We start from the raw sequence: 27,904 nt of genomic DNA, 5'->3' as shown, positions 1-27,904 counted from the left end.
AATTATCTACATAGAAACTTATTATCACTCTAAAAAAGAAATTGTGCTCTACAGATAAAAAAAATAATAACAACCTTCAAAATCTGTCAAATATTTCTTTATCATTTTACATTACATGAAAAAAATAATTAAACGCCTAAATGGAACTTTAATTTAAACAAATTTTGACGTATAAGTTAATTGTTAATTAATTTTTCATTTTTTTTAAACCGATTTCAAAAAGGAGGTTTTTATTTCATCTGTATGTTTTTTTTTTATTGTTGAATACATCAGCAGTATTGGATTCAGTTTCACTGTCCATAACAATTGAACGGCGCTGTTAACCCCGATACAGCTACGAGACGACGAAAAGAGAGAAATTTCTCGTATCCCACGTGCGCCTAATGTATTTAAGCACGCGAACAATTTTACTACTCTTTGTTGATATGGTAAATCGTGTTGTCTCACTCGTCTTCTTACAGAAAGAAAGAGACAGATGAAGTATAATCAAAGAACTTTTTACACATTTACATTGAAAAAAAACACCCGCTATCTACTACAAGTAGTAGAAAACATATTTATATTTTTTTAAAACATGAACTGACAATTTTTTTTGTAGTGTGATTCTTATATTGCACATTGTTTGTATAAAAGTGTGAACTATAAACTGACTTGTTTGGATTTATCGTATGCGTATGTTAATGCAAGCCATAACGAAACCTAACACCATAGAAATACTTGCGTAACTGTGTCATATAGGCATATGGTAAAACTATTAATACGCAATTTTATCTTTGAAATACGTCACAATATTTACAAGTATATAACATCTTAAAATACAACAGAAAAACAACCAACTTACAGTAAAATTTTTTATCTTACTAATATTATAAATGCGAATATTTAGATGGATGTTTGTTTGAAAGTGTCTCCGGAGCGGCCACGGATCACGCCGACATCTGGCATATTTGTAGAACATAGTCTGAAAGAACACAAAGCCTACTAATTATGACTGACGGAGTCTCATGCGACAGCTAATATTAGATTAAAAATGGTTTTCCTTTTGGTAGTATTCTAATTCTTGTTGTTTAATAAAGTAGCCTCTAACTGCTAAATATTGCATACATCGTTAACCTAAATAATGTATTAAAGATTTTTAATCTGTATCAACATCACCGCTCTTACAGTTGAACTGTTGTCGTCATCTGTTATTGTGACCAGTAAACGACCAATCCAATCTATCATAATAATTTATGGACTCATTGATAGGTCGTTTAAGTTGATTGAAATACAATTTAAATTGATACAGGCATGATAGTTAAAAAGTAAAAGTAATTTTGTACCGGTCATTATGACGTAAGCGGAAAGTTATCGGGAATTATGTTTTTTTTTTTCAAAGATTGTAATCTCATTTCCTTTAAGCAATTCACTAACATTCTTCATACACATAATTTTTTTCGCATATTTCAATTTTTCCTCAAAGTCAACGATGACTAGGTACGTTAATAAAATCAATAAAATAATAAGATTATACGAATAATTTGTATTTTTCACATATTATTAAATATTTTTGCAAACAAAATATATAACTACTAAGTGAAGTTACTTTTATACATTACTTTTAATTAAAAAAAGGGTAAATGGAACAATCTTTGATGCCATTTTGCAATATCTTCACAAATTGTTTCTAATTGAAAACGTCTTAACATCACATGAGTTTCTTACATTCTTACCAATGTTTGATTTAACGCCTACAGCTATTAAGAAATCATTCGAATTTGCGTTATAGCAACATGCTTAGTAAACATATGTCAAGAATAAGTACAAATAATCCAGAACATTCATTTAAAGTTGTTTTAATGCTAATAATATTTAGTTATTTTTTTAAAGAAGAAGAAAAGAAAAAGAAAATAAAATGGACTAAAGACATCATGGATTGGTATCCATGATGTCTTTGGGATTGGTATCCCAGAGATGGGAAACGGCAAAGAGGACGACAAATTAAATGATGGGAAGACGACTTACCAAAGGGATGGCGAAGATTAGCGCGCGATAGAGAGGTGTGGAAGAGACTAGGGGAGGCCTATGTCGAGGGACAACCTGACACGCAATGGGATGTTGGGCAATAGATTGTACATACATATAACATAAATTAGTTATGTATTATATTATTAGAAAACAAGTTGGTCAATATTTTTTAACATAACAAGTTTATTATTGTCAGTGAATAAAGGTTTTATCTATATATATATATATATATATATATATATATATATAGAAACTATAACTTGCATGAGATAGATAGATAGCTATCTATCTATCTAATGCAAATTCTTTGTATAATATTTGTAATAAACAAATGCGATGTGTTATTTTCGTAGTTCCATAAGCGGTTTCTCTTTCTACGTGAAACTCACACACCTTTTTCCTAACTATAAAATCCTAACGGCGGCGTAACCGCAGCAATAAACGTATGGGAACGTAATATTGCGTCAGTTTAGGAAGTGCGAACGATATCCAATCCGAAAACTACGCGATACAATCTGCAAAGTTGTAACATGTAGTTATATCACAGATATTCGGCGCAGGCGCAGGTTAACGAGACTCATTTTTATTATAGACTAATTATTTCATAATCTGACAGCGTCGGTTTCGCGCGTCACAATTCCAAATGAATGCATCGATTCGTTTGATTGTGATCGATGTGTTGTGGTTTAAAGCAATCGATTCGTATGTCGATACCTTGTCTGTTTGTCACATTGTTATTACCTGCTTTTACTTCTTTTCTCATTTTATCATACTAGCTGTCGCCCGCGACTCTGCCTGTGCTGCATTAAAAACAAACTTAATACGTAGACTATGTCCTACATCTGTGTCAAATTTCAAAAAGATCCGTTGAGCCGTTCCTGACATAATTTCAAACAAACATTCATCCATCCAAACTTTCACATTTATAATAATAGTAAGATTACAAAGACTATGTTTATAAGTTTTAAATGAAAATGTTTGGATTCGACGAAAAATGCCGAATAAAATGATAAGCATTTTAGGAAGTATTAAATAGATCGCTTTAATGATTTGATTTTTATTTTATTTGTTAAAACAACGAAAATAAACTGTGACATTAATGCGTTAACCTGTGTCATATTTCAACAGATAAAAAAAAGAATGAAATGACATACTGTTAAAACTTTAAACAGTAACTGATCGATGGAAAGATTTTCTTCATCATCTGACAAGTTCACGTCATAACAGTGGCGATAATTCTCATAGATAAATCACAGCCAATCACGTTGTAAAGAGTAAACAATAATAATAAAGCTATTAGATCTCGCACCGGAACTAATATGTCTTGAAGTATATTGATGAGGTCCGCGCGAAATTTGGCTCTACCGCTGAAGGCATTTCATAATATTAACCGCGCTCGTGGTACACTGAGAGCAACAATTAATTGCTAAATATGAACTGCGAATATGCAATTTATTTAAACAAAGATTAACTATTACGAATAATTGTTTTTAGTATTTAGAACATAGATTTTAAAATTCATCTCGAAATTCACGCAAAAAATTTAGGTTCTTTTATTCACATTACATATGCTTGGAGATATTTATGCTGATCTGCTAAAATATGGCTAAAATCAGTACATTTGTTCGCAAGTTTACTTATATCTTTTATTTGAATGATTATTACACTGTGATGATTAACCCTTATGTTCATTTTGTATATTATACCATACATATAACTTTATAAAATATACGATCACTATAAAATAATTTTTTGCTTAGTTTTTTTAACTTTGTTTTTTGCTTTTCTTCAAAAAGAGATCTTGCCACAATAAGGATAAAAATATAACTTTAACTCAGTGTATCACTGACCTAATCCAACATATGTGGTTACATAATGCTAATACGTATTGTGTTAGAACACCACGGTATCTAGTAATTAATCTATGAACCATATAGAGGTCGTGCGCTGTGTGTGTCGCAGCACAATACTACGTCTCATAATAAGATATGTGGCGTTTGCAGTACGTAGATCACGCTATTGACCTATGTACTCTCTTATTGTAAAAATTGCGTATGCCTATGGGCAACGGTCACTTCGCTATTTCAGCGATTTCAGGTGGCCGCTCTCTATTGCCGCCTTATGATATAAAAAAAAATAAAAAAAATATTATAGAATTACTAATTGTCGCCAGCAACTCCGTCCGTGCGGAAGTAAAAAAAATCTTAATAACCTATTTGTTCTAAATATGGTCTATATCTGTGCCAAATTTCATCAAGATCCGTTGAGTCTTTCCGGAGATACCGTCAAACAAACAACCATCCATCCATCTAAACTTTCGCATTTATTATATTATTAAGACTAGTAAGATTCATGACGCTTCGTCCATGCGTTCACTAGTTTCTAATTCTACGTATACACACAATATGTAGATATCAAAATGTTCCGATTCTCGAGGCATTTATAAAAGTAAACTAAAACGTGTAATCATTTGATAATAAATAATCGCCGTCACAATATTTCATCTCATACGAATATTTAACGCAATATTTTATACTAACGTCAAATTAGTCAATGAAGTTATAAATTAAAGTTAACTTACCACGTAATGGTCAAAATTCATTTGAGAGAGTTATTTATGTACGCTTTTAAGGACGATCTGGATCGATATTTTTATTACGCGTTCAAAATCTGAGCAAACCTTTTCTAGAACAACAATCATCATTCATTTGCTAATCTGTTTATAAGCATCATAAAATTCTATTAAAAATTAATGACTTTTGACTCATTTCTCTAAGACAGTTGACATGTCTGTGTGAAGACTAAACTTGAGTACCAACACAGCGTCAAAAGTCGTTCTTCAAAATACAACTTGTGCATTCCCTAGTCGAAGTAATCTTGACCATATCAGATGTAGGGTTAAACGTGACCACAATTAGCGTTGTCCGGATAAAGCCGAACATAGATAGGCCTTTTGATATCATGTCCGGCCATAATAAACGGTGTCCCGGTTGTCCGGCTTTTGTTAGGTTTTTACATCGCATACATTGGCCGTTGAAATGTAGGGTGTCCGGCCTTTCTACCCGAATGTCCGACCAAACTGGCTGGTCTGTCCGGCTTTGTTTGGCGATCTGGCAAGCATAGTCAAAAACATTTCTCGTACTTACCATAACTGTTAGGCACGTTAAAGTAACCCGAGGTTAATACTGTGTTAATTGAGTCTATTCATTACTATAATACACCTCTATTGCTCTTTGAGGAAGTAACTCGGCCTCCAGCTCCGTGCCAGCACCGCGCCTGCCGCTGATTGACTATAAAATTATGCAAATGGCTTATCACACCCCGTGTTGTGAACGCTTATATTTTGTAATGCCTGTCATTTTAGTTTATGGTTTTAAGTTACACATAAAGAGGTTTTAATAAGATAAACAATTGAAAGAGAAAGTAAGGACAGTGATTTAGGCATAGTACGCACTAGCTTAATTCTATTTTAGAAAGACTTTGACGGACACAAAGCTCTCAAAACTTTTTACTATAGAGACATACATTATTATGTTATAAAAAACGCTTTGTCAATGACTAGGTAGCAGAATCTGTAGTAACATAGGATCATAATGACAGGAATGTCGATATGTTTATACAGTGATCATGATCTCAAAAACCCACGGTGAGTTTTATTATCCTTAGCATGGCCATTTGTTTTATTAATGTCAACCTTGGTCTAATGGACACTTGTGGGATGGTACTTAAACGATAATAAAAGAAACCACAATGCCTAGCTAAGGACACGGTTGGTGGTCTTGTGGTGATCCGCGGCCGGAATGACCATGGCCTTGCATGACCCCATTACATGTTCCATTGTCGCCGATCTAATGACACACGGCGATCTATGGGATAAAATACAGCGGATTATTAGCTAAAGTAAATATTAGTCAAGTTTAAATGTGATCTTACAGTACAGAGTTAATCTAATCATGTTATGACCATCTCAAAGGCCAGCAACGCATCTGCGGTTCCTCTGGTATTGCTGATGTCCATGGGCGTCGTTGAACACCTCGGTGTTCTCGCTGCTCGTTTGCCCCCTTCTGTTATAAAAAAAAATCTCCTTTGATTCAGGTTATACTAAAATATAGCGAAATACCTATGTTGTAGAATATCAAACATGACTGTGTTAGCTGTGAATCGGTGTGAATCTCAGGACACAACAAATCATGCATCCAATAAGGACCAATATTGAAAATCAGTTGATTATTTTTTTGTATTTTAGCAGCAGTATAAAAATAAATCGAATATTATTTTAAAAGTAACGCGAATATGGAAATTTTACGGCGGACCTTCAGGATATTCTAGTCGCTCATGCCTTGGTGAAATAAATTCTTTGTATATTGTAAAATATTTAGCATATTAAAGTTCTTCGCAAATGCAATCTTGTACCAATGTATTTGAGTTTAATATCAAATGTACTTTTCTCCACACCATGAAGGCGGAATGCTACAATGCGCCATGACGTGTAAACAAATGGTCATTTCAAGAGAGCTTAACCCTTGTGTCGAACATGTTCAGACAAGTGATTCAATAGGAATGAAATTGAGGGTTATATTCTTAGATGTACATTGTCCAGGAGTTCACAACATACTACACTAACAGTATTTGTACACAAAAGCTCGTCTGGCGAAGTTCATGTACTATAGAGTTTACTATATTGAACTTCTTAGTTATCTTAAAGTACTCGGAACTCGACTATACTAACATAAGTTTCTAAAGGAAGATAAGCAAGTTGCTTCGAACTAGATGACCCTCATCTATAGGAAAGGAAGTTTTGAAAGACCAACTGAAGACGTTGAATAAAGATTAAAGAACGAATATCAAGTTGTTTAAAAATATGATGAACACTACTAAGCCTAAGTTAAGAACATAAACTTTCGGTCTATTTATAATGCTTGATTATAAATGTTTATTGTTATTTAATGTTGTAAAAGATTTAGAAGTAATTATGAACTAAATAATTATAGCTGATTACAATTTATTCCTACCTAGTAAGGTTGGCGAAAGGTAAGCGGCCAGCAGTAAAAAATAAGCCTAATCATTATAAGGTTTACAAATTCTTATGTGCAGCGCAAATAGAGCTAACTGGAGGCGCACTGTGGACGCGCTCTGCCTCACTACGGGGACATAGGACTTTAAGTCAAGTAAGCGAGGCAGATGATGAACTAAGTTTGGAAATTAATAAATACAAAGATAAGAAAAGGAAAGAACGGCAACAATATAGTGTTAGGGAATCATAGTTATTGAAGTTCAATACATAGGTATGTAAAGTAGTACATATAAATGCAAATAATTGAATTCCTCCAGGGTTTGGCATACATGTTGCCAAGTGGCACAAATCAGTCGCGGAATACTACTTATATGGTTAATCTGCAATGTTTTGCATTTAAGTAATATATATCGAAACTGTGATTAAATTACTCCTATAAGAGTTAACTACATACAAACTTAATCAATACTTAATATTTTTTCCTGAACAGAATTTTACACCATACCAAATATTAATTACCCGATGAAAAATACCCTATCCTTGGTCTCTTAAAGCTTTGGTTTCATTTACCTAATATTATCACGTTACATTATGAGCTATTAGCAAATGGTTTCCACATGTAACAATAGTTTCAGAATAGACCTTTGGGGTCAATCACTGCCCCTTTCACTAGTTCACCTTTAGCCGCTCCATGCCGTGTAATGCGACCCGCACGACCATTTCACAGGCCCACTGCGTGCCTCATACATTCCTTCTATATAACGTAAACAGGCAACACCTTAATATATTGCATAAAATAATCAACTTGAACATATTGCATTTAACTTGCGAACTAACGGATCTTTAACTATTCTTTGATTCGTAGTACGCAACAATTATGGTATTAACGTAGCAACAGTAACAATCTTAAGTCGTAGCTTCTTGGTCTTCGTTTGTAACAATACAAAATACATTTTTCTGGTAGACGGCTTGGCTTATCTTTGTCGTCTATGCGACTAATTGTATCGCGTTTTCTTTCGATTTTAATTTGGCAAAACTTCATGTTTTTCTGCATAATAAGATAAATCAGTATAAATTGATTTGCCAAAGATTTTTATGATTTTATTGCCAAATTTTACATTGCAGTTTGCAGATTATTACTGCGGATACATTGATTTAGTACTGCATAAGTTGTCTCAATGAACCTTTCTAATTGAAAACCATTTGTGAACCTATCCATTATAATTGCAAATGATTTAATGTTCAGTACCTAATCGATGTCTTTATTAATGTTAATATCCTTTGATCCTTCAAGAAGCGAGCATACCATTTCCTTAAAGACCGGCAATGATCTGCAGTTCCTCTGGTGTTGCAGATGTCCATTGGTGTCATTGATCACCTCGGTGTTCCTGCCGCTCGTTTGCCCCCTTCTCTTTTAAAAAAAATAATGCCTGATACAGTACTATCATATACTCGTATGAAATTGAAATTACGAAGTAACTTCAGAATTTAAAGATCTTTTCAATTTAAATCCATAAGCTGTTGAATTCACACTACATATCTAGACTTTTAAGGACAAAATTGAGTGTTGGAAGATCGAATGCTTTGAATAAGATTGCCACACATAAAGCTATATCGAACAATACTTTCTTTGACCATTTAAGAGTAGAATTTACGGGAGTCGATACCAACCACGCCCTGATAACGCCCTCTGGCGATTGCAGAAGTAATAGATTGCGATTGGTTAGTCAACAACGGCGATTATACGAATGTAACGTTTCATAATGTATGAGCAACGTCGAGCTTCTAGCCTGAAGGTGAGCTAAAGTAGTCCAATACACAAATAAAGATTAAGCTATTCGATCTGATTTACAATAAGTATTTTTATGACACACGTTTATGCCATTACGTTTACATACTGGTCAAAGTATTGCTTAAGCGTTAAATATTTAATATACGGCAATAAATTAAATTATAAATGGTTGGTTTCTGAGACCAAAATCCCCGATTAAATATATCGTTATCTCTGTTTTGTCAAAGATAGGAATGTGAACGATATGTTAGATACATAGATTTTCGTCTTAAAACCAATGGAGTGACGTTTTTAATTGGGGTTTACGTAATTGTAAGCGATTTCACCTTTGAAAATATCTTACCACCAATAAAACGGGGTGAATAAAACCAAAACTAGAAAAGCCTTTATGCTTTTATATTCAATGATTTTCATAATAATTCACTGATTTTATCTGTGTAATAAAATAAATGTAATAAATAGTTGATTTACTACGGAAAAATCATTCCAAATTTCTAACGACTCTACTAAGGTTTCTAATATTTTCTGTTAACCATTTTTAACGTCCATTTCCATGGATAAAAAAACTTATCTTTTTGATTTGCAAACGTTTAAAAAAAGATGAATTACATAAAGATTTTTGCTTAAGAATTTAATTCTCACCACTAGCATGTTCTATCGTCTGTTAAGAACAATTGCATTTTGTACGTGGCTATAATTCAACCACTAATTACGTATAGTACGTAACATAACATGTAACAATGAACATATCTCTGGATCTAGCCGACAGGGCAGGGCGTGATACTTCACATAAATTGTTTGTCGCCAATGTGTTACAATTGTTATATGCTCCTGTAGTACAAGTACAGCTAGCAAAAAAGTTATGAAAAAAAATATCTTTAATTGTTCAACTTGCTTCTATTTGCCAATTTCTAAAATATTAAATTTTAAACTTAATTCTTTGTGCTTTCGTATGTTAAATATATGGGGGTCGACTATTCAACTATTTTTGCTAATTTATTTTTTAAAACAATTGTTAATATGCAGTCAAAATCTTAGTATGATTGTTATAGTCTTCCTTAAAAGTTTAGTAAAAACATATTATAAATATTATTGTTAAACTTATAATGTGGAAATAAGTTATGTTAATAAATTAAATTTCACCTTGCACTTGACAGGAACAAATTTTTCAAGTTAGCGACCAGAATTCAAGACTGAAGAGGCACTGGAAGAAGAATAATAAATAAACTAATATCTTGTCCAACGTTACGGTTCTAAGCGTTTTTTAATAGATTAGTGTTTCTTTTGCTATCGCTACCCCGGGTCTTCCGCGCGTTGCACAAGCCACCGCAAACGCTCTGTTTTCACTAGAAAGCTGGATTCGATATGTGTAACACTAGAGGCCGATGAGAAATTGTCACACTATCCCTTTTTATGTTCTTATCCGTTCATTTATTACTCTATTAATATTCATTTACTTCGCTGTAAGATAGTTCTGTAACTACATAATACATGTAAATAAATGTAGATTTTACTACTAAACGTCTCTAACAATTGAACTTTAGACAAGCAAAAGTCTTTTAGCAAAAAGAAAGCTTTGACTTCTAAAAACAGCGAATTTTTTGAACAAAGATAAATTCGAAGTTTTTCAACAAAAAAATTCTTACTGACCTATTATAATTTTGTATAAATTCTACACTTAAACTTAACATTCTATACCGATGTCTCTGGTGCAGATATATGAATGTATTTATTACATTTCAACATGTTTATTGTAACCGACCGTTGTTTATTGGCTAGCTTCCTCGTCTATCCAACGTACCTTACATTCCAATAGACCTCTTCCCAAGCAACATCAATTCAACCAAGGAATCCGTGCCAAAACATTAACTATTATAAAGATATTGATCCCGACAAATGCCAAATAACAATTTATTTATTTATTGAATTTTATTAAATGTGGTTTCGATTCATGAATTTGTTTAAAACTTTTGATAATTGTGTTATGTTTAGAATAAATCTTTACAGTTTATCTATTACATATCGACAAAATTAACTATATTTATACTAATCATATTAATCTAATATTGATAAAGATAAGGTTACCTGAGAACTGACATCACGAAATATACATAAGTACTAGTAGATAGAAACCGCGAACACTTTCCACTTCAAATGATAAAAAGCACACTGCAACTTATGTCACATATATCAAAAAAACAAAACAACATTCATCAATTAATTTGCCAGACGGATATTACGGAATGAGAAATGTACTAATGTTATCATGATCTCATCTAACCTCGTTAGCAGCAATACACCGTCGTATAATTATATCAGCCTTCCGCTCCCTGTGTCTTCCAGCGTAATCATTCCAAACAATAACGAACTCAATCTGACCGTTCACATTACGAAACTGTTGTTAAACATAACATAGGGTCATAGAAAAACTTACTAAAAAGTACACGTATAATTTACAGACGCACTGAGCTCATAATACTTTTGCTATTGTCTTGTTACTCTCGGAAAGAAAGAGATATCACACTATCGCGTAAATTCCTAATAAAAAAGACTTTCAAATACCAAAAGAATTATTTAAATCCGTTGCGTAGTTTTAGAGTTAATCCGGTAAAAACAATAAAAATTTTTCAAACAACAATCTCATGTTGTACAAGATGCCAAATTAAAAGGAATTATGTATGTCTTTTGTTTTTTATATAAATATAACACTTATTACACTGTAACGTCATCATCAGCTCACTAATCGTCCCCATCGAGGGGCTCGGAGCCTACCCTAAGTTAAGGGTGATTAGGCCATAGTCAACCACGCTGGCCAAGTGCGGGTTTGTTGACTTCACACATATCTTTGAATTTCTTCTCAGATATGTGCAGGTTGCACGATGTTTTCCTTCACCGTAAGAACTATATTACACTGTAACATTTAGATAAAATATTACGAATTTTTGGTTTTCATTTTGCGGTTTGTACTAATTTATTATTACGGAAATGGACTTTTTGTAACTTAAGAACTAACATTCGTAATATATTGATACCATTTCCGAATCGATAACTAATTAGTTTAGTGTCAATTGACGTGCATTCCGGTCGATTATTTGCAAGTAACTTAATACATCAAAAGTAGAAAACAAATGCAGCTTTGTTTAAACTTTTAAACTAAGATTAAGCACATAAAATGTTTGATATGTTAGGTAACTACGATTTTTTTGAATTTCATACAACACTAAAGTTTACAAAAGGACAAAATTTATATAATCAGACTTTTACTATTGATAAAATCATTATTGATTTGTTTTTTCCGTCTCTTGAGCTTCCCTTAATCGTGAAGTAATCTTAAGTCTGGCGCACTACCACAATTAATCTTAAATACCAACTTAAGCTGAACTTGTTCTTTAGTTATTTGAAAGCTTTACATAACGTATTGATTTGACAAGCGTTTGACACTTGAAATTTATTGTGAATTCAGGCAGAATAGTCACACACTCTTTGGTCACACCTCAAATACACTTGACGAAATGTAACAAGTGACACGATAACTAAAGACAGCTCGGTTTATTTTCATTCATACTTCCACTTCTAAGTACGTAACATTATGGACATGAGCTTTTTAATAATACGAAAATACATACATCGTAGTTATTCCGCGTAGAGACCCATCTTATGAACCCATCCACGCATTGAAACCAACGGAGCGACACGTGTAATTGATAGGTGTTTGATCGCACGTCGCCCGACACGACGTCGACACGGAGCCGACACGAGGCGGCGACGCGAAAGCCGGTGTCGGATGCTTCGTATCGAATGTCGCACGCTGTCCCGTCGCCGAGGCGCTCTGATTGACGACAGAATAGACCTCCCGAGATGGGTCGCTCGCTATCTAGTGATGTTGCGGTTACATGCTGTCCTTTTAACCGTTATTACGCTTTACCAGCTTTAATATGCTTAATATTTAAAACGTTTACATATTTATATTTATAATAATTTTGTCATAAAAAGTATGGACACTTTCTACCTTGTTATAAGCTATAAATCAATCAAAATAACGACTTTAAAAACCTGATATTAAGCAATAACTAAAGTTATCTTTTAAATAAAACACTTAACAACAAACATAAAGTGTTTTATGAAATGTCAAATAAATTGTAATTTATTTAACACGTTAAGCAAATTCCACAGCGTTCCCACGATACAGAAACTGTGAAAGGATTTCTTTGCGTTGAGTTCAAGTTACAAACCTCTTAAGCACTCAGTACGAACTTATTCTCGCAGTTTATAAAAGTAGCCACAGATGAAACAAAACATTTCACTTAAATCGAGCAAACTGCAATACGAGCTTAGGCTTTCTTTGTATTTTTTAGTCTGTGGCCGCATTAAGTTTCAGTTTTTATTTTAGGTTGGTTAACTTCGTCAAAACAATGTTAAGCACAATAGGCAATTCGAGTAGTCAAGTTTGTTTTACACATCGTTATTGTAATCATTTTATTGTAGTTTATTTAACCATCACGATATATATGAGAAGTTAAAAAGATATGTAAAGTATTATAACAAAAATAAATTACAAGATATAGTTAGTAACATTTAGGAGGAAAATGTCTATTTAATTTTGCTGCAGTAATGAACATATATGGGCCAAACGTGACTCAAAAACGTTTGATGATTGTTGGTCTAAGAAGTGGATTTTTAAGGACTCGGAATGTGCCAGTTATTCGGTACTATATAAAAATAATTTACAACGCGTGTTTTTAAATTTTAATTAAATGTAATATAATAAAACATAGAAGCATATATGTACAAAGCAATTGGCTATGAATTATATAACAAAACAGCTGCGACGGCTAAATGATATCTCGATTACAGAATACATTAACCAGAATTAGTTCAAGCGATTACAGAGAATCGAAAACTTCTTAGAACAATAGCAAATAAAATCTTTATCACCGCATCCGTATTCTGAGCGACAAAACGTTATAAATTGCGTTGCAACTCCGATAGTGATAATGTCTATAATAATACCGTGGACGCTTTAAATTTTCCACCTCGAATTCCTAACACGGCTATAAACGAAAGCAGATATTGCCAATTAGATTGAAATAATAAGGAGTCGACTCGCGACAGACCCATATTTGGTGTAATACAGCCATGGAGCCTGAAGGTAAAAGGTTCTTATCATTGAAATATAGACCTTAGACAATTGTAATAAGGCCACTAAGATGGTACAGAACTGCAGACATCATTTAAATACCAGAAGAATTTTAAATTGTTGTGGTAACTAGACGTGTTAAGTGGAGGAATAAACTAAGATCAAACTTCACTAGTTAATCCTGTTAATTGTAGTATACAAATCTGTCGAGATAATTATGTGCTATTTTTAAATGTGTTACTTTGTAGGCCGTAGTCATAACAAACACACAGACAGATTTTACAACTCGCGTCGCGTCTATCACGCGTCTATTGACTTATAAAAGGTTATAATAGCATTTAATTAAACATTAATAGACCAGAATACAATAGAGTGTAATTGTCAGAGACTGGTAAATCTTATAAATAATACTAACGAAAGCGTATGTTCGTAGCGTCATCTTAGTTACGAAACGCTATTAAGAAAGGCCATATTAGCAGGCCTACGCGACACAGTCGGGGTTCCTCTTATTTCACCATGCTTTCAAGAACTAAATAGAAAAAGGAAAACCTAATGGATTCAAGTTCTATAAGAATGGATATAAGTTTTACGAATTTTGTATAAACTTTGGTTAGCAAATAGCTAGGGAAAACCAATGAGTAAGACAGTCTGCTGAACTTTCGTCTTATTGACTGTGATTCAGTCTCGTTTTATGACTAGATGGAATTACCGCTAATCTTACTAATATTATAAATGTGAATATTTCGATGGATGGATGGATGGATATTTGTTTGAAGATATCTTTAAAACGACTGAACTGATCTCAATGAAATTTGGCATACATATAAAACATAGTCTGGAAGAACACATAGGCTACTTATTATGTTTTTTTAATCCCGCACGAAAGGGGTGGCGGGCGACAGCTAGTATTTTATACAACATATTTGGTTATTATCTACTAATCCTTCCAAATATTTTCCATCAGCAGACAGTGTAACATAATGAATCTATTTACTTTTATTGTCGGAGGTCTTATGCCAACTTTGGGTCACTGCAGCACTCTCGTAAGCTGCCTATATAGAGGATTAATTATAGTGATTGCGGAATTAGAATGATAACAATCGGAAGTGATTGATCCTATTCGTCCTTGCCCTTGGCGTAGTATGTCGACACCTGAGCTGCGTGCAGTACCGATAACCTTAACATTTAACTTGTAATCTATCCCATATTACGAACATTTACACATCTTTTTTTATATCAAATGGTGGCAAACGAGCGAGCGGTCTGAAATCGCTGAAATAGCGAAGTGACCGTTGCCCATAGACACACGCAATTGCATATGCGTTGCCTACCTTTAATCGACGGAGGAGAGGATGCAAAGAAAGAAAATATTTTCCCTTTCCATGCATCCTCTCACCCAGAAAGGCCACTTCCACTTCCCATCCTTTCCTTATAAGGAAAAGGGCGGGAAGGGAAAGAGGACTAATATTGGCCTCCGGGACGCACACTCATCAGACGAAACGCGGAATAGCTTTCACTTCACGCCTGTCTTCTGTGTGGTCGTGGTATTTCACCGGGCGAGCCGGGCCGATTCGTGCGAAGATGTTAAAGCGGGCTCTACCACTGTTACACTGTTACATCTACGCACATTGTCGATAATAATTAGAAACCTTAGATCTTAGCACCAGCAATTTTCATCACTAACATTGCTATTTATTTTTTCAAGGCAGTCTGATAATTGAAATAAAAATCGGGATAATTGTAGCTTTCAAATATTTATTTTCATGGACGCTTCTAGGGTATCATCTGCAGGGAGAGATCGTTTAAGTGTTGGGAGTTACGGGAAAAATAAAAATAAAATCATCGATGACCCTTAAGGTAAATAAAAGACCTATGAAAAGACAGTTCATCTTTATGGTTGTAAGTGTCTTAACAATATTTTCATTTTCATTTCAGTATTTTATCAACATTATCAGAGTACGTCGTACGTAATCATTAAGAAAAATCAGTTTGAAAGTAACAATAAATCGCTGGCTCAAAAAATAATACTGAAAAATATAAAAACATGGTAAAATAAGATCAATTACTATATTTTCCTGATGTACTTGGTACAAAATGTATTAAGAAATAATATAAAAATACAAAAACTTATATTAACAAAATGATAAACCAAAAAATATACGTAAAATATCACAGATTATTTCAAACCTATACCCAAGACACATGCTGCAACTACAATTTTTACATTAAATACAAAATGCAGTCTGACAATTTTAGTAAACAAAATAGCCATCATCATAATGATAATGTTTTGTTCTATTTGATGCTAGACCTTCTGCAATACGATCGCCTAAATCTGGATGTATAATAGAAAATAACTTGACAGCTTTTTCCTGTAGAAATTTTGCTGCGCCTCCTAAACTATACAGTACATTTTCAACAAGGCGACTTCGTTCATCCTTCGTCATCTCATTTACGTATAATTCTGTTGCTTGCTGGAAATTATTTGGGTCATCTTGATATATATCGATTAACTCTGCTCTTTTCTTATCCACATACGCTGCAGCTCCGTTATACGAATTTGGGTAATAATTTGGAGTATCTTTTTCATTGTCTTTAACTGGAGGTCTACCATCACGATTGTAAGCCAAGACTTTAACTTGAATAGGACCATTTACAGGTATCCTATTAAAGTTTGCTCCCAAACGGTAATACTGAGCGTCCCGGTAAGCTAAACGACGAGCTTCAAAAACTTTATCAGGTCCCCCTAAAATTCCTGGTACTAAGTTAGCAGGACTGAAAGCTAGCTGTTCTATTTCAGCAAAATAGTTTATTGCATTTTTGTTCAGTACAAACACACCAACAGGTTTCAGTGGATAATCATCTAAAGGCAATACTCTGGTTACATCGAAAACATCAAAACCTGCATTCTTGACGTCATCAAGAGATAACACTTGTATACTAACTTTCCAACTAGGAAAATCTCCATTACCTATAGCTCTGTATAAATCTCTAGTAGCATAATCTGGATCGATAGCTGCGATTTTTCTAGCTTCCTCAGATCTAAGATTTTTAATTCCCGCATTTGGTGTAAAATGGAATCTAACGAAACTCTTTTCTCCGTGTTCATTAACAACTTCAAATGTATGTATTCCAAATCCCGGCATATGACGATATCCATCTGGTATTCCCCTATCGCCAAACACTAAGAGAAACATATGTAAACTTTCAGGTCGTAAAGTCAAGAAATCCCAAAGCATGTTCCCATCGATGAGATTCGTAGCTGGATTTCTTTTTTGTGCTCTTACAAAGGTGGAGAACAAAAGAGGATCTTTGTAAACATACATTGGTGTATTGAAGCCTACGATGTCAAAGTTACCCTCTTCAGTGTAAAACTTGAGGGCAAATCCTCTGGCATCTCTGGAAGTATCTATTCCTCCTCTTTCAACGACTACTGGTGAAAATCTTGCTGCTATCGGTGTTCTTTTACCGATTCTACTAAATAGTTTGGCTTTGCAAATATGAGTAATGTCATGGGTTACTTCGAAGTAGCCAAATGCGCCTCCTGCTTTCGCATGGACTAGACGTTCTGGTATTCTCTCTCGAACAAGATGTGTTAGTGAGTCCATAAAGTATTCATTAAATATTAAATTAGAGTTAAGGGTTACTGTAGCATCTTTGTATTCTATTGGAGCACCAGCACTCGTTGTCATAACACCGATCGGTCCCTAAAATAAAAAATGGAAGTTAAATTACTTTTTTAAACTGTCTTAATTTAGGTATATGCTTTAGTTTCTTGATTGAAAATCAGTAGTTGGACCAATTTATATAATAGATTGACCTTGTCACAATACAATTATTCGAACTATGTCATGACCCTCATAGACTTTCCGATGTTATGAAAAATATAACAGTTTGTCGCAGCCTACGCCTTTAATTTACATTGGAGCGATCAATCAATACCTGTAAATACTAACTTCATTCAAAGTTAAAATAATCTTATTGTAACAAAAAGTGAAGTAAATACACTTTTTTCGCAACCATAACATTTCACGAAATATAGTTTAGAACATAAAGATTTGAAATAAAAAATATATAATTTACCGAAAAAATAAAATTATTTGTTCATAAGTAAATAACATCCTACCGTGGGTTTCTGAGACCAAACCCCGTTTAAAACATATTGTTATCCCTCTTTTGTCAAAGATGAAAGCAGGGATGACGATATAATTTATCCAGAGATTTTGACGTCGGAAACCCACGGTAAATCAGTGAATCAAAATTATAAAAGTATTCCAAAACAAACCTTCGTCTTTTCCTTAAAGAGCAAAATTTGTTGTCCAGCTGGGTCATTTCCATTTGCTCCCGCCGCCACGATTAGAACCAGAAGAAAACCTCGTAACATCATTGTTTACACTTCCAGCATCCTCTCCGAGATACTAGAGTCAAACGGTTGTTTGGTCTATCAGCACAGTCTTTATATCTCAGTCAACAGCTCGGCCTTGTCTCTCACTGGCCAAGTCTCATGGGCCGCGCAACTATTGCCCAACGAAAGTGAAAAATGTTGAACAGCTTACGTGTTTTCAGTGTCACAATTATTATATTTGGATCTGAAACAAATTGTTTTATTAAACGTAAAGTTTAACGATTAAGAATTAAATAGAAAATAACGTGCTATAACCAACCTATATATTTATCAAGATTTGCAAGTTTTGTTTCTTAACCAAACCATGATTTGTTGTGACAATTTTAGAAACAGTAGATTACTTTTAACGTAATAATACGTTTTAACAGCCAAGCTAATAACTTGTAAGAACAACTGGTGTTTAGTACGCACTAAATGCAAATTACTAATGAAATAAAACCATGAAGCTTGCTACAATTTTCATTATAAAATCTGGGTTATCTAGAATGTCGCTCACATAATAAAGTCATTGAAAGTGTTATAAAATTACTAAAGTATAATAGATTTTATATTGGCAGAGACTGTGTCAGAACCTTATTCAAGAAAATTAAAAAAAAGTAAACTTTTACTCATATGCGATTCTACTGTCATCGTTTTACTGAATGACGTTCGAGTTAGCTACTACCCTACCATAGGAATTAAAGTTTAATTATTTTTACTTAAACAATGCAATGTTTATATCATAATATAATATTGGCAAAAAACTTAAAACGGATTATTTAGTGAGGAAATTTGAACAATATTTACTACTGTTAATCGAAGATGACAAGTAATTTTAATCCAGCATACGGATTAATTCTAAAGAAGTATGCTATTCTCCACTTGAAATCCATTATCACACATTGGTTATTTAAGTCAAGACAAAACAAAAAACTAAACAGAGTAAAACAAATTTGAATAGTTACAAGTATTGTTATGCGGGTATCAGAGATTTTTTAATCACATCCAACTGGCAAAATAAATTTCATATCCCAAACGCATACTCAAAACCCGAAACTTCATTTTAGCAAATTTGCTATTATAAATGAATCGGCGTTATTCTATAGAGCTATAAAATGTTGTAGTATGTTATATGTTCTCTCACCTAGTTAACAGCGGAAGACGTACAGAGATCACCGTTATCACGTACCGTATCTGGTGCTTGCTGAGTGAACGTACATATTTCATCGCCGGCTCGTCACACTCCAACGACCGTTGAGAAACACCAAACAAAAGAGCAGGCTTGTAATCATTATGTCAGGCGCGCTGCTATCGTCGCATTTTATTTAAATTAAACTGACAGAATTATTAGTGTAACATTTTAAAGTACACATAATTTAACTGTGTCACAAACACAGTCTTGTAATCGAAAATGTAAACCACAAAACATGTAAATAGAATAAAATTATTATTTAAATCTGAGTCATTGTAAGTACATCTAAATCTACAAATTGAATAAAAGATGGAAAAAGAGATCGTAGATCAATTAAGATTGCTAAAACTAAAATACAATATTTCTGTCCATAATAGGTCCAACAAGGAATCCCGATACGAGATATCTTATTCACTACAAAACTGTACTGAAAAGGCAGTTCGAATATTTCACATTACTTTCGACTATTTATATTTAAACCCGAATGGACTGGACGCCAAAAGACGGAGCTCCATAAGTTTCAATCGGAGACTCGGAAAAATGTCTCAGTAAATTATATTGTTGATAGTAGATTTTCAAATTCAATGTGTATGAAACAGTGCCATATCGTAATGCAGATCTTAACTTGAATTAAGGAAGGATAGTGTTAGTAATAAAAGTCAATCTCCAACTTTATTGTAAAGTTTTACCAAAATAAAAAAAATATTATTAGTCTGTTTCACTCTGTTACAAATTTATATTGTCTGTTTGCTCTTTATTATTGTCTATCACTTTTTTATACTCTTTGTTGTCTATTGTCGTCTCAAAGAAAAATGTGAAAAGTCAAGTTACTTCTAAAAATATATTCCACGATATATAGATCACTTATTATTCAATACGTGTCATTATAAAATGTTAAATTCTTGAGTTTTGCACTGTAATTCAATATCAGTGTGTTTATAATACTAACCTACAACAAAAACTAAACATGGCAAGGTCGCCGACTGATGATTTAAGATTCGGCGACATACCGCTCAATAGTTGGAATTTCTGCACGGAAACAGGTGACAACAGTCAGCCTGGTCCAATGAACGAGAGGAAACCCACGCCGATCCCAAGCAATCCCGCTACAATGGCAGATAATAACATTTACAACACTCCAAATTACAGCAAAGATGTTTATCTAAATAAACATCACTTTAGTGTTCAAACTAACGAATGCATTGGAAATAGAGAAGAAAACTGTTCGTATAATGGACCTAATGGTTCTATAGGCAACCCAAACTATGGGAATGCAATGCTTAAGTTAGACAATGGACAGCTGGTAAGAGTGTTCTATGATGAAAACAATCAACAACTTATTTTCCCAAAATCTGGACAGTACGAATTGTTCAACAACAACCAGGGGCTTTGTGATATGCCAATGCAACAACATAATTTATTTAATATGAATCAAGATTTTTCTGTCCCTAATAATCTTCTTATTCCCCCTCCAGCAAATGTACCTAATAACTCATTTTGTCAGGAAAATATGAATGCGCAGTCAAATATGCAAACATCAAACTTTATAAAAGAAGTATTGGGTAACTGGGAGCCAAACTCCTCTGGTACATATTCACCATTTGGACAAAATTATCCATTGAATCATCCTGAAGCACCTTCCTTAAATATTTTACCAAACAACAACATGTTAGATCCAATTCAATCAATCAAGTTGGAGAGCTCTCCGAAGAGAAACGATAATAGTCCTTTGGCTGACACAAGTAACAAGAAGCGCATTGTTGCAGAAGTGAAGCCAATGCGTCCCTCATACTCAGATGTGCTTGCTAAAAATACTAAAAACAACCCCCAACCCGATAATACTCGAAAAGTAAAACCACAGAGTGTTGAAACTAAAAATAAACTAAGTTCCAAAAATGATAAGCCCCTTACTAATGCAAAATGTAATGATGATAAGCATAAAACTGATAAAAAACAAGCCAATAATTTATCCTCTGGCAGTGAATCAGGAGACATCAATGCAGATGATACAGAAAGAAACAAGAAGACAAACAAGAAGTCAAAAAACAAACGAAGCAACATGACTCGCAGATGGTCGTCTCTTGATGACTTAAATGATGAAAATGGAGTAAAATTTGAACAAAGTAATGAAAGTCAATTTGTCTTCATACAAAGCAACAGTGATAAATCTCATAAAAAAGATAAGAAAGAAAACAAAACAAAGAATGTGGAAAAGAATAACATTGAGAATGATTTTAAAATAGATGATGATGAAGATGATCAATCACAATTCATCCTGAACGATAGCCAAACTGAAACATCAAAAGTGAAGAAAAGAAAAGAAGGACGCAGTTATCACAAAACACCAAAACCAGCTCAGGATAAAAAGAAACCGAACCAGACCAAATTCAGAAGGAACAAACCTGGGTATTTGGGCTTGGCTCAAAACTGGCTGGAGCATTGGGCTGATGTGACTTGGAAGGCAATTGTGTGGTTCTTTTACTTGCTTTCTGATATATGTGGTATGAGTTTACATCTATCTTTTGACCTGTAAGTTCTATGTTTTCTATTTAATTTATTTATTCTTTATCAAAAACATAAACCATCTTTTTAATATTATTAACATAAAGTATTTATTAACTTGAAATAAGAGATTACAGAATAGTATATTATTACTATTATACTATATTTTGCTTTTAGAACAGTATTTTAGCCTGAATGTTTCTGCAGTGTAAACCCGGGGTAAAAACATTTATATTTGCAGCTGCACATCAGCATTTACCCAGACATACATGAGCTCACAGGCAGTATGGCGCAGTAGCAAGGACTGGCTCTCCAAGATGGCGGACAACAAATTCTTACTTTACATTGATAGAAAACTTGGACACACATACTTTGGATTCTGGAGAAAACTTAAATGGTTCAAGAAAGGTATAGACCATTTTAATATTACCACCAAATATTAAAATACTATTTTGTTATTTAAAACCACCATAAAATATTAAAATTAATATTATTTGTTATTAGTATTATATTAAATTTTTCAAAGAATATTAAAAATCAGTGTTTTTGTGTTTGTAAGGTTGAAAAATGTTGTTGAAATAAGCCATTTTAACTTCTTTGTCATATCTTCAATGTTATATCTTATTGGATAAGCACTTTAGCAACTCATTGTGATATTGTTTCATATTAAAAATAATTTAAAATAACTCTTCCATTACAATTATTATTATAATTAGGCCTTCAATTTTATTTGATTATATCAGAATTTAGCATTGACATTGTTTTGAAAAAAATAATAAAAAAATTAGTTAATTTTATAAGGTCTCCTATTCTAAGATCTGACCTTATCATTTTTTTATAACATAAGATGACAAACATGCTGCCGATTGACTTCCACAATTGCAGATGTAGGCTCTGGCCTAACCTTTAATTGACAGAGGAGGCGACACATAGAAAAAGGAATATCCCCTTACTATGTCTCCCATCCATCAAATCCAGATTACATCGGAGATGGGGCTAAAATTAAGCCTAAAAATCTTTTGTTGTCATGAGTCCTGTTACATATTGTTGTTTTTTTAATGTAGATTATCCTTTTTTACAGAAACAGAAACTGAAGCAAATAGTAATGCAACAAAATTGAACGCAAACATACCACTGCCTGCTACCGGGGAAGAAGCTATGAAAAGATTGCTCGCTTGTAAAGGAAAAGACCCATACAGGTAAACTTAATATTAGTAATATTTTGTTCCATGATAAACATCAAATATAGTTGAACATGGATAAGGGAGAGTCCAAGGGATGAAATTTTTCTTTTGTGGTTTCTCTTGTATAAGATCGACTGTACCTTAGAAAAATTTATAATAGCTTAACTATGATACGTTTTGCATAATTTCCTATAATTTTATATCAAACAAATTGAAAAAAAAGTTTACAAGATTAGTGATACAATGAAGGTATCTCCAAGGCAACGGCATAGATTCAGAACATAGCCTAGAATAAAACATAGGCTACTAATTTTTTTTTTGTTTATTTCTTGCGGACGGAGACGTAGGCGACAGCTAGTCTACTATAAAAAATATTAAACCATTTTAGCTTATAAAGTGGCAATCTTATAATTAAGTCTTTATCAATGTAGGTGATTTTGATAACACTTATGTCAACGCATAACTGTATTTATCGATAATGTTTATATAATCATTTTTACGCAAAATATTACAATAAGACATATGTATGATGTAACAATTTATGTACATTGTAATCAATATTAAAATGTGTACAATTACGAGGGAATCCCCTGTTGGAAATGCTACAATGGAAATGAAATACATGATTATTAATTTCAAAACATATAAGGATTTTGCTTTTTAATTCTTATAAAATTAAAAAAAACACACCTCACGTAATTTATGGAAGCCCCCTTTTTACTTGAAGTCTTAAATCGTTTTATAATCTATACATATCTTTATATATATAATTCTTCTGTGAGTGTGTATGTCACTGAACTTCTCTCAAACGACTGGACCGATTTTGATGAAATTTTTTGTGTGTGTTCAAGGGGGGATCTGGGAATGGTTTAGATTCACAATTTTCATCAAATATAAACTTCATATTAATTTATTCAAATTAAAGACGTGTAGACAGGACAACGTCTGTCGGGTCCGCTAGTTAATTAATAAAATTGTAGTGTCTGTATGTAATATAAAATTACTTATTTCGTACATCGGTCGGTTCTTGGAGCTGATGCAAGCTAAGATATGTTATAAGCAATTTTTTTCAATTCTGCAGTGACAAAGTCGAAGGCGACTGTTAGTAAACAACATAATCATAGATAATTTTGTGTGCAGTATCTTAGGTGTCAGCGTGACGTGTTCCGATGAAGACATAAAGCGGTACTACAGACGACAGGCGTTCCTCGTACATCCAGACAAGAACCCCCAACCCGGAGCCGAAGAGGCCTTCAAGATATTGCAGCATGCATTTGACCTCATAGGGGAACCGGTAATGTATAAATAAAATAGCATAGGTTAATGGATTTAAAAACTTTTCACTATGAAATGAGGGTAGCAAAAAAATTATGATTTTATTACATCTCTCTTATGCTCTCACCCTTAACGTATTTAAATAGGATCAAATTTAACATAAGCAGATTTTTGTTAATTTACTTTTTTTTTTCTTGTACCCATCCAATTAAGCTCTAGGCTTGTGCTGAGATGTGGTTTACGATAATAGTAGAATGGCGAATGTGATAGTTTAAAATGTAAAATATTTAAAGTTACATTTGAAAATCCCGTTTTTTTTTAAGTTATTATTGTATTCAGAAATATACGTATGTTATTTGGCAGGAATTAAGAGAAGCGTACGAGCGTCACGCACTCGAATCTCGGCACGTGGAAGCAGCTTGGAGCGAGCTCAGTCAGCTGCTGACACAGTTGCAAGACAAAATGGAGTTTGCTGCTAACACAATAAGGTACAATATACCTTTGTCAAAAGACTTCTAGACATTTAACTCCATAGTGTTTTCTTATGATTAGAAAAATAATCCCTATATGTTATAGATGTACGAACTGCGGACGTCGACATAAGCGCGTACTGACCGACAGGCCGTGCTACGCCGCCCGATACTGTGCGCAGTGCAAGATACGACACTCCGCTAAAGAGGTCAGTACATATACTATGCTCATGTCAAAATGTTACTTGTCTTTGATTATCCGACTCGAAGGATCAACGTTCGATCCTGTAGTTAATAACAGAACTGTATTTATGATTGGACGGTATTAAGTGTTGTAATGACACTGTTTGACATGACTCTGTATTCCAGGGTGACATCTGGGCGGAATCCAGTATGATGGGTCTGCTGGTGATGTACTACGCGTGTATGGACGGCGGCGTCTACCAGATCACGCAGTGGGCCAGCTGCCAGGTAAACAACGTTTAGTGTAGGATTCCACTGTACAGTATTGTAATACAAGTATTTTTGTAGTGGAATTTCATGGTTATTTTTCAATACTAATTTAATTTTAAAGTTCAGGAATTGGATCATTGGATTGGATCATTACGCAGAGTAATTACTAAGTAAGGTTATAGGGTATCAAACATCACGGCAGCAGTATAAAAGGTGGGTAGACAGCGAGTTATATATTTAGTTTACGTTTTCAGAAGAAGAATCTGAAGCAGCTGCGGCCGGACTGGCACGTGGTGCAGTACCGCATCGTGCTGGGCAACAAGGCAGCCGACGTCAACCACAGCCCCGCCGCCGCGCCCACAGGGTAACTTGTAATTGATACTCATACTCAACTTGTCTCTCATACTCGTATTCCTAACATTTATATTAAAAAGCTCTCGCCCGAGACTCTGTCCTATGTGTTTCTCCAGACTATGTTCTACGTATGTGCCAAATATCATCAAGATCCAGTGAACCGTTCTAGAAATATCTTCTAACAAACATACATACATCCAAACATTCGCAAGATATAAGATTACTTTCAGTATGTTTCAGTGGTAATTTACATTTACATAAGACTACAAAAGGATTATTTTACCGAAAGAATTTTTTTTTTTTAAATTTTTACCTAAGTAGGAATCGAATTTTTTATATATATTTTTTTAAATCACTCGTGTTTCTTATGTATTCCGTTATTTTCTTGTTTCTTTAATCGGTTAAAAAATCAGTATACTTTGGATATAGATTTATTGTTTCTTACAGCCACGATCCTAACTTGGAAGAATTCTTAAACAACTTATACAGTAAGTCAGGCGTGTCCACTAACGCGGCGAGCAAACCCACGGACGCGGACAAGCGTCGCCGCGCTCGCAAACACAAGCCATGAACATACATACATACATACAAACTCGAATGTTATGGATGCTAATACAGATTATGTTATTTAATTCTCAATTTAACGTAACTTAAACTGACTTACTTTGGGTTTCTAAAACCTAAATCTCTGCATATCGTCATCCCTGTCATTATCTTTGACAAAACAGAGAAAACAATATGTTTTAAACGAGGATTTTGGTCTCAGAAACCCATGGTTAGTGAAAACTTCACTACGTGACGGAGTAAACAGATAACTATGTGACTTAAGATTCCTAGCAAAAAAACTCGAAAGAAAATATGAAATAGGCCCAAAAAATATACATTTTTTGCAAATCAAAGAACTTAAATAACATATGTACTACATCCATTGCTAATATAATCTGTGAAAAATATGCCTTTGAATACATTTATGAATGCTGTACAATCCTAACATAGCCATAAAATATATATAAAGATTATGTATCATATTATTTTGCTTAAAACATTAAAATGAAGTGATGAAAAAAGTATAAATATTTTTTTTCTTATAATAATAAAGTGGTAATACATTAATCAGTTATGTAGGGTTCACCCTAAAATATTCCTAATCTTCGATTTGATATTATTTATCACGTTTTAAAATATTTGTAAGTTAATCCAAAAATTACAGAAATTAATTTTTTTTTGTAAAAATTTATTGTCTATCATTTACCATAGACAATAAATCACAGTGTTGCCATGCATAAAATTACCACTTTATTCTAAAATTAAATTAAACATTATTTCTTTTACTTTAAACTTGCCTATAAATACCTTAAATAATTATTTAACTTAAAAACATTTTTATTTACAGACAAAAATAAGAAATAAAATCTCTTAATTTATTTGATGTCACCATGTTTTATGTATTTGTGAAACTAAGATATCTTCAAATAAACTGAATACAATCAACACGTCCTTGAAACGCTTGCCTTAGTTAAAATGGTACACTAGAATTAGGCTCATTTTATTTGGAAAAAATGTGATATGATATTGCAACCTTTTTTCACAACTAGACATTTTAAAGACTATTACTAAAGTCTTTGAATACACTGAAATGATTATATCATGGTGTTCATTAAATTTATCACCTTATAGTACAATTTCACTTGCATTTATATGCAAATATCTATTATATGTATGATCTTTGTCATGTGGCATTGTTATTTATATATTTGAATCATTTTAGTACTAGTTTTCATATTTTATTGCAATAATTTCTTACATATCTTCTTGCTAATTACACATTTGTGTGCTATATGTTTATACATTAGTGTTATGTAAAATACTTTTGAAATACAGTTTTATATGTAAATCTGTAGAATACCTAACACAACTTGTTAACGTGTCAAGGCGATTACAATTTACATTTATTAGCTGTCAAACTCATTAAATCGGAAAAAAAAACTATTTTTTAATGATTATTTACTAGAGCTATTTGTATTAGAAAATTTAAATGTAAAATGACATTGTTTTATCTTTTAGTAAGCAAAATGTATTGTAAGTTGACTTCTATAAAATTAAAATAAAAAAAAATGATCACCAATAAATTTAACAGCAT

At 33.2% G+C, this 27,904-nt stretch overlaps 2 protein-coding genes across 3 annotated transcripts; one reads left to right on the top strand and one right to left on the bottom strand.

Annotated features, from left to right (window-relative positions):
• Positions 1-16,201: 16,201 nt before the first annotated feature.
• On the bottom strand, positions 16,202-19,617 carry LOC106125203 (catalase-like). 2 transcript variants are annotated; one of them, XM_013322311.1, is made up of 3 exons: positions 19,479-19,617; positions 18,236-18,539; positions 16,202-17,657 (listed from the first exon to the last, which is right to left on the bottom strand). In XM_013322311.1, exons 2-3 carry the CDS (start codon positions 18,335-18,337, stop codon positions 16,203-16,205), a joined length of 1,557 nt encoding a protein of 518 aa, XP_013177765.1. In that variant the 5' UTR covers positions 18,338-18,539; positions 19,479-19,617; the 3' UTR covers position 16,202. The 2 variants fall into 2 exon arrangements, with proteins under 2 accessions (XP_013177765.1, XP_013177766.1); XM_013322312.1 differs by lacking the exon at positions 19,479-19,617 and adding an exon at positions 18,615-18,673.
• Positions 19,618-20,321: 704 nt separating this feature from the next.
• LOC106125419 (dnaJ homolog dnj-5) lies at positions 20,322-26,833 on the top strand. Its single transcript, XM_013322613.1, has 9 exons — positions 20,322-22,055; positions 22,270-22,436; positions 23,110-23,227; positions 24,353-24,506; positions 24,851-24,975; positions 25,064-25,166; positions 25,327-25,428; positions 25,665-25,774; positions 26,212-26,833. The coding sequence occupies exons 1-9, from the start codon at positions 20,494-20,496 to the stop codon at positions 26,333-26,335; spliced, it is 2,565 nt and encodes an 854-aa protein (XP_013178067.1). The 5' UTR covers positions 20,322-20,493; the 3' UTR covers positions 26,336-26,833.
• Positions 26,834-27,904: the final 1,071 nt, after the last annotated feature.

This window comes from Papilio xuthus, unplaced genomic scaffold (genome assembly GCF_000836235.2).
Source record: "Papilio xuthus unplaced genomic scaffold, Pxut_1.1 DF825928.1, whole genome shotgun sequence".
NCBI classification, from domain to species: Eukaryota; Metazoa; Arthropoda; class Insecta; order Lepidoptera; family Papilionidae; genus Papilio; species Papilio xuthus.
Note: the sequence above shows the minus strand (reverse complement) of the source record. Positions and strands in the feature narration are given on the sequence as shown.